This window comes from Oncorhynchus masou, chromosome 21, assembly GCF_036934945.1.
Source record: "Oncorhynchus masou masou isolate Uvic2021 chromosome 21, UVic_Omas_1.1, whole genome shotgun sequence".
NCBI lineage: Eukaryota > Metazoa > Chordata > Actinopteri > Salmoniformes > Salmonidae > Oncorhynchus > Oncorhynchus masou.
The window spans coordinates 33871523-33880060 of NC_088232.1; the positions used below are offsets into that span (position 1 = coordinate 33871523).

The 8538-nt window shown below is 39.5% G+C and overlaps 1 protein-coding gene and 1 pseudogene across 2 annotated transcripts; one reads left to right on the forward strand and one right to left on the reverse strand.

Annotated features, from left to right (window-relative positions):
• The first annotated feature begins 248 nt into the window (after nucleotides 1-248).
• gstz1 (glutathione S-transferase zeta 1) lies at nucleotides 249-4048 on the forward strand. 2 transcript variants are annotated; one of them, XM_064928237.1, is made up of 10 exons: nucleotides 251-505; nucleotides 682-744; nucleotides 827-878; nucleotides 981-1048; nucleotides 1153-1233; nucleotides 1388-1513; nucleotides 1764-1839; nucleotides 1936-1988; nucleotides 3682-3731; nucleotides 3848-4048. In XM_064928237.1, the coding sequence occupies exons 2-10, from the start codon at nucleotides 727-729 to the stop codon at nucleotides 3972-3974; spliced, it is 651 nt and encodes a 216-aa protein (XP_064784309.1). In that variant the 5' UTR covers nucleotides 251-505; nucleotides 682-726; the 3' UTR covers nucleotides 3975-4048. The 2 variants fall into 2 exon arrangements, with proteins under 2 accessions (XP_064784308.1, XP_064784309.1); XM_064928236.1 differs by lacking the exon at nucleotides 682-744 and having other exon boundaries at nucleotides 249-505.
• Nucleotides 4049-4116: 68 nt separating this feature from the next.
• LOC135507494 (uncharacterized) lies at nucleotides 4117-6307 on the reverse strand (annotated as a pseudogene).
• Nucleotides 6308-8538: the final 2231 nt, after the last annotated feature.

Below are 8538 nucleotides of genomic sequence, written 5' to 3' on the forward strand. Positions count from 1 at the left end.
CTAGAAATATCTGGTCAGTTATTGGCTTAGAATATGACCGCTCACAAAAATATACATATTACTGGCTGAAACTACAATGGTATTAGCCAATATCTATGTACAATTAAAGATAAACCGCCTTTATTAGAAAAAACGATCTCAACGCAAGTATTTCATTGGATACAACGCGGATCAGTCTTTTTGACAACTCAACTGGTTCATTTACGTAATGTCTGTCACAGACTTTATCACCCCATTTTATAATATAGCTACATTGTTACAATGAGTTGGCGCTACATTTATGAAACACGGTGGAATTTATAATACGCGTGATACAGGAAACGATTGCCAGTTTGTATCATTGCGCATAGGCAAAATCGCATAACTGCCAGCCGTGATCGAAGAATCAGAGTAGATTCTGTGACATGTCATAGTCAAAGTAGTTTATTTGCACAACAGTAATAGCTTATTGTCTCTAGCCTACTTATAACCTGCAATGCGGCTCTCACTTGCATGCCTCAAAAAGGTATGCCTATTCTACCAATTCTTGCTTGCAACAAGTAGACACGTGTGCGATACTAAAATGTGGAATAATTTGCAGAAAGTTACTGCGAGAGTGCTTAGTCATAGACCAGAAAAAGGAGGAGGGGTATTTGGGAAAGCATTCTATTGGCCGCTAGAAACTGAGCTTTTTTTTATTAGCAGTAGGAACTTGCTGTCGTTGAACGCCAGATCTGTCTGAATACTATGGCAACTCAAACAAAGGTGAATCAATGAACAAAGTTAAGTAAGATATGATAATATTGTATTGTTATCACGTGAACTGATTTATTTTTCTCCCTTTTAGCCCATTCTTCATGGATATTTCAGGAGTTCATGTTCTTGGAGGGTTCGAATTGGTAAGTTCCTATGTAGTCTTCTACGTCTCTGCCTACTTTACAGCATTAGAACATTGTCTGACTTTGACCCTGGAAAGAAATAACCTACTTTGCTTTTTCCAGCTTTTGCTCTGAAAGGTATTGAATTTGACCAAGTCCCAGTCAATCTTATCAAAGATGGGGGTCAGCAGGTAACTTCCTCATACATCATGCTTTTTCATCAGGTAGAGGTAATTAACCTCTATAATGGTATATTAGATATATGTCCTCACACTGTACCTATTGTATATTTTAGCTTACAGACCAATACAAGGCATTAAACCCTATGCAACAAGTGCCTGCTGTTCAAATTGATGGCATCACCCTGTCACAGTCGGTGAGTCCAATATTGTTATTGGTTTGTCACTGTTAACAGTTATGTACTTCTGAGATACTGATAAAAGTCAAAAGAACCTCAAATCTAGCTCCATATTCCCAAAATATACATTGACTACTGACAATAATGATAAGACCTATCCACTCACACTCAGCTGGCAGTGATCCAGTACATTGAGGAGACCAGACCAGGACCCAGGCTTCTCCCTGCAGACCCAAAGAAGCGTGCCCAGGTGCGCATGATCTCTGACCTCATCGCCTCCGGGATCCAGCCTGTGCAGGTGAGGGTATTACAGCACAAAGAATGTGGGCAAACGAGAGAAAGGAATACAACAAATTGAAAGCACACCAGTCCACTCCAGATCTCTGACCTTGTTTGCAAAACAAACTAGGTTTACTGTATGGAAGGAAAGCAAAATCCAATGGCAGAACCTCAGACATGCTGACATCATGTTTGAATGACCATTGCAACAATTATGATGGTGATGACTGTAGAGGTACTCAGTCATGTCTGATCATTTTCTATTCCAGAATTTGTATGTGCTACAGAAGATTGGAGCAGAGAAGTTGCAGTGGGCGCAGCATTTCATCCAAAGAGGTTTTGAAGGTGGCTAAAATAGCCTTACGTTCAACATGCCACTACAGCTCATCTCCAGACAGCCATTACAGGCCTGACTCCATGTCACTGTGTGTTTCTCCTCAGCCTTGGAGCCCATTCTGAAAGAGACGGCAAGCAAGTACTGCGTAGGGGATGAGGTGAGAGGACACTCGTTCATCACATAAAAACACAGTGGCAGTGTTAAGCTAAGTATCTCAAGTTAGGTTTTTTTATTTTCACACACACACACACTAGTAGAGTGAAATGCCTTTCTTGCTTGCTCATTCCCAACAATGCAGTAATCAATATCAGTAGTACAAAAACACATGAGAAATAGAAATAAGAACACAAGAAAGTAAGCTAAATACAGGGTCAGTGCCAATACCATATTTAGAATGTGCAGGGGATACTGGAGTGATAGGAGTAAGGTGACTTATGATAAACAAGAGTAGCAGCAGCATACAGTGCCTTCAGAAAGTATTCATACCCCCTTGACTTATTTCACATTTTGTTGTTACAGCCTGAATTCAAAATGGATTAGGTAGATATTTTTCTCACGTACACACAATACCCAATAATGACAATGAAAATGATTAGACATTTTAGAAAATGTATTGAAAATGAAATACAGAAATATCTAATTTACTTAAGTCAATACATGTTAGAATCACTTTTGGCAGCGATTACAGCTGTGAGTCTTTCTGGTTAAGTCCAAGAGCTTTGCGAACCTGGATTGTACAATATTTGTACATTTTATTTTTTTTATTCTTCAAGCTTTGTAAAGTTGGTTCTTGATCATTGCTAGATAGCCATTTTTAAGTCTTGCCATAGATGTTCAAGCCGATTTTAAGTCAAAACTGTAACTAGGCAACTCAGGAACATTCAATGTCGTCTTAGTAAGCAACTCCAGTGTATATTTGGCTTTGTGTTTTAGGTTATTGTTCTGCTGAAAGGCGAATTTGTCTACCAGCGTCTGTTGGAAAGCAGACTCAACCAGGTTTCCCTCAGGGATTTTGCCTGTGCTTAACTCTATTCTGTTTTTTTTATCCTAAAAAACTCCCTTGTCCTTGCCGATGACAAGCATACCCATAACATGATGCAGCCAACTCCATGGTTGAAATATGAAGAGGGGTGTGTTGTTGTATTTGCCCCAAACATAACTCTTTGTATTTAGTACATTTTTTTGCAGTTTTACTTTTAGTGCCTTTTTGTAAACAGGATGCATGTTTTGGAATATTTTTTATTCTGTACAGGCTTACTTTTCACTTAGTATTGTGGAGTAACTAGAATGTTGTTGATCCATCCTCAGTTCTCCCATCACAGCCATTAAACTCTGGAACTGTTTTAAAATCACCAATGGCCTCATGGTGAAATCCCTGAGCGGTTTTCTTCCTCTCCAGCAACTGAGTTAGGAAACACACCTGTGTCTGTGTAGTGACTTTGTGTATTGATACACCATCCAAAGTGTCATTAATAACTTCACCATGCTCAAAGGGATAGTCATTGTTTACTCCTGAACTTATTTAGGCTTGCCATAACAAAGGGGTTGAATACTTATTGACTAGACATTTAAATCTTTTAATGAATTTTTAAAAATGTCTAAAAACATAATTCCACTTTATATTATGGGGTATTGTGTGTAGGCCAGTGACACAATCTCAATTTAATCCATTTTAAATTCAGTCTAATAACAAAATATGTGTAAAAAGTCAAGGGGTGTGAATACTTTCTGAAGGCACTGTATATGATGATTGTATGTGAATGTGTGTAAAGTCAGTATGGATGTGTGACGTTGTTCTACAGTAGACCTCACTTTAAGTTGAGGAATTATTGATAATGTTTACCTCTTAGATCTCCATGGCAGACATCTGTCTCGTCCCTCAAGTCTATAATGCTGAACGGTAAGGCACTCTCCATCATTCAGTCAGAACTGGAACAGAAAAACACCACAGCATGAGACAAATTTTACACTGAACATACAACCCAAATGAAGAGACTTTTTACATTTGCCAAACAGGTTCAAAGTGGACGTTGATCAGTTCCCAACTATCAAAAGGCTAAACCAAACCTTAATGAAGGTAGATGCTTTCAAAGTGAGTCATCCATCTTGCCAACCAGACACACCTGCTGACATATGTACATGAGAACCCCTCTGACATCTACAAGAGCCAGTAGTCCCATCATGATCGAATACTTCAATAAAAATATTTGATATGAATCATTTGGTTTCGATCTCGTGACTTGAAATAAGATTAGAATAAAACATGTTTGAGTTAAGACCATGTATTACTTGTATGATGAGAAGGTGAGTTTGAATATGTACATTTTAACCTCTGATACAGCACGTTCCCCCATCTTGACATATGCTCAACATGACATTGGAACATAGTGGATTTGTGAAGATAAATACAATAGACAACATGAAAGTGCCCAATACCAGCCCACTGGTATACACATGAGGGAAGTGGAAATGGCTGTCTGCTCTTTATTTAATAATTGGTTTAGTAAAATAGCTGAAGTTCAACTAATATCATGCAGCAGTTAATTAACCCATGCTTAAAAAATGTAAATTAAATAGAAAGTTATTTTCTTTCAACACACATTGGTGAGAAAATATCTAGAACACAGAAGAGATGTTGTTTGTTAGATCTGGTGCCTATACCATTTCTCAGATGGGGAGAATAGCACTTAAAAATCAATATAAAAAAGTTAACAACCCATAATGTAATGTCAGACACCTGACAACAGTGTGATTAAAAAGGCATAACTTGCACCATAACTGACAATCAACATCCCCCTCCAGAAAAGAGCAAATCAGGCTAGACTACAGCCTTCAGTGGCCACAATAAAACTGTTACTGAAGATTTAATTACATCCAAGCCTAATGTAACAGAGCCATTACACAGAAGAGCAAATAAAAAGGACTCAACAGTCCCTGTATTAGTTCTGCCCATGATACATTCACTCATATTATTCAGAATTTGTAAGCCAGACATGGATATAAAGTCAGATTTTTCCCCCTTATTCCCCATAAGGCTGTTATAGTCTCTCCTTAAGGTCCAGTCTCTTATCTCCAGGGATCTCCACTGTGCACTTCGCTGGGTCATTGAAGAAGATCTCGGCGCAGTCTGAGCCCCCAAACACCAGCAGAGTGCTGTGGGTGTTGGTATGCTCGCCCTGCTTCTGTTTGACAGTGCCTGGGAGGACAGAACCTCCCAGGTGGTTCATGCTGTGTCTGACACGAGGCTTGGCGCAGAGCAGAGGGGATACCACTGAACTCCACATACTGGTGTCTGAAAATAACCTAAAACAGAGTATTTTTATTCATAGAATTTGAAAATGAATGATGCTGGATTACCATTTTAACTTTCTGGAAAACAAGATAAGGCTGGTTGAGGGTGTACTCACCCACGTTGAAGATATGGATGTCCTGCAAGGCAACAATAGCACTACAACCTCCACTGACCAGCATCCTGTTGTCTGATACTGGCAGTGCTGCATGATATCTGATCACACAGACGAGATAGGGCCTACGTTATCAAAGTAAAAAGGCATTTCTACATCAATCCATACATCATTGTGTGGATTACAGTAATAAATATAAGATTAACAAATGGCATAGAATTATATCAGTCATTTGAAAAATAATAGTCACAATATTGGTCTGTGTGGCAATTTAGAAATTGTTTTTCATCATAGCAAGTACTTTTTGATGTCCTAGATATCCAAAAGATGAAAAAAATCAGATAGGCATTGCGTTTTCATATTACAAGGTTGAATAAATATGTTCTCACCCTCGAGGCAGTGATGGCATGATCTCATATTTCACAGCTGTGTACTCCATAAAGCCTTTTGCTAAAATAAAGAAAATTGCATTTGAAGATTAAGTTGTAACTAGCTTTGTGTAGCGTAATCCAAATCACCACTCTTTGTCACAGCCTTACCAAGATGAAAAATGTTAAGGTTGTTCAGGTAGATTGTAGTCTTCCTGCCCCAAAAATGAGCAGCCGGTTGGACAAAAAACAACTGTTTAGAGCCTGTTTTATGTAAACATAAAATGTGTTTATTAAATAAACACTGTCGTCCTGTAATGGTTAAATACATTAAGCAAAGTATTGTAATAGCCCAATGCCTCTACAGAAATATAATCAAGGAACATTGACACAATCCTAGGTAGAGGTCAGATCCCTCCACAATGAGTTGGTACCAGAGCTCAAAATCTGGGTTAAAAATGTTCAGAGCGTTACTGTTGGCCTTGTCTCCAGGACAGCAGCTTGGATGGCACAGGACAAAACTAGGGCATTTTAATAAGATGGCACAGGACAAAATCTCTCCCAGTTGTTTTACACAAGTTATCAATATTAGTAAACAGTCGACTCATCTCACATATTTCCATTTTCCATAGGGAGTCCTCACAGCGGGTTTGGTCATACGCTCCTCCAATGACAATGACCATCTCGGCATCACTCAGACACATGTTATGGCTCCAGCGCTTTTATGGACAAACTGAAAATAAAATATCCTTAATGTTTTATATACAACAGAATATCTGGCATTTGAAATCAATTACTTATTTGATTGAGAATTCTGACCGGCTCTGCAATTTGTCTTCATCTTTCCAGTCTTCTCCACAACACTGTTCTCTCTAGATAGCTTCCTTTTCTTGGGACTAGATGTCACGACTTCTGCCGAAGTCGATGCCTCTCCTTGTTCGGGCGGTGTTTGGCAGTCGACGTCGCCGGTCTTCCAGCCATTGCTGATACATTTTTCATTGTCCATTTGTTTTGTCTCGTTTTCACACACACCTGGTTTTCATTTCCCAATTACTGGTCATGTATTTAACCCCCTGTTTACCCCATGTCTTTGTGTGTGATTGTTATTTATTTAGGTCGGTACGTTTCCGGCTGGTTTTGTCCGGGTGCTGTTTTCACCCGTGTTTTGTGGCAACCGTTATTGTTTCGCACAATGGTACTGTCACATGTGCTATTTTCTTAAGTAAAGTGCGTTGTTCACTCATCTCTGTTCTCCTGCACCTGACTTCATGCACCAGCTACACCCACGGCATGACACTAGATGCTTAAGCAGTGTCCTTCTCAGGGGTAATAACAGCTTCAGGGGTCCATGCGAAGCGACCCCTTCCCAATCACTATCCGTCTGGGGGTCTTATCCTTCAAATACCATGAAGATAAACACACAGGTGCAATTTATCTCTCCCCTACTTCATGACCGTGGGAAGATGTTTTGGGTGCTGTCGACAGCTGATTAGTATTTTTCTCCGCTCATAGAGGAGTAATAAAGGCCTAGTGCACTAATTTGGTGTGATTTGTTTAATAGTATTATTTTTTTGTTATATACAGTACCAGTCAAAAGATTGGACACCTACTTATTCACAGGTTTTTCTTTATTTGTACTATTTTCTGCATTGTAGAATAACACATATGGAATCATGTAGTAACCAAAAAAGTGTTAATAAACAAATCAAAACATATTTTATATTTTAGAATCTTCAACGTAGGCACCCTTTGCCATGATGACAACTTTGCACACCCTTGGCATTCTCTCAACCAGCTTCACCTGGAATTATTTTCCAACAGTCTTGAAGGAGTTCTCACATATGCTGAGCACTTGTTGGCTGATTTTCCTTCACTCTGCGGTCCAACTCATCCCAAAGCATCTCAACTGGGTTGCGGTTGGGTGATTGTGGAGGCCAGGTCATCTGATGCAACACTCCATCAATCTCCTTCTTGGTCAAATAGCCCTTACACAGCCTGGAGGCTGTTGAAAAGAGATGTTTCTCACCAATGTGTCCTGTGTCCTGTTGAAAAACAAATGATAGTCCCACTAAGTGCAAACGAGATAGGATGGCGTATAGCTGCAGAATGCTGTGGTAGCCATGCTGGTTAAGTGTGCCTTGAATTCTAAATAAATCACAGACAGTGTCACCAGCAAAGCACCCCCACACCATCACACCTCTTCCTCCATGCATCACAGTGGGACCCACACATGTTGAGTTCATCCATTCACCTACTCTGTGTCTCACAAAGACACGGTGGATGGAACCAAAAATCTCCAATTTGGACTCATCAGACCAAAGGACAAATTTCCACTGGTCTAATGTCTATTGCTTGTGTTTCTTGGCCCAAGCAAGTCTCTTCTTATTATTGGTGTCCTTTAGTTGTGATTTCTTTGCAGCAATTTGACCATGAAGGCCTGATTCAAACAGTCTCTGAACAGTTGATGTTGAGATGTGTCTTACTTGAACTCTATGAAGCATTTATTTGGGTTGCAATGTCAGATGTTGGTAACTAATGAACTTATCCTCTGCAGCAGAGGTAACTCTGGGTCTTCCCTTCCAGTGGCGGTCCTCATGCGAGCCAGTTTCATCATACCGCTTGATGGTTTTTGAGACTGCACTTTCAAAGTTCTCGAAATTGTCTGGATTGACTGATCTTAATGTCTTAAAGTAATGATGGACTGTTGTTTCTCTTTGCTTATTTGAGCTGTTCTTGCCATAATATAGACTTGGTCTTTTACCAAATAGGTCTATCTTCTGTATACCACCTCTACCTTGTCACAACACAACTGATTGGTTCAAACACATTTAGAAGGAAAGAAATTCCACAAATTAACTTTTAAGAAGGCACACCTGTTTACTGAAATGCATTCCAGGTGACTACCTCATGAAGCTGGTTGAGAGAATGCCAAGAG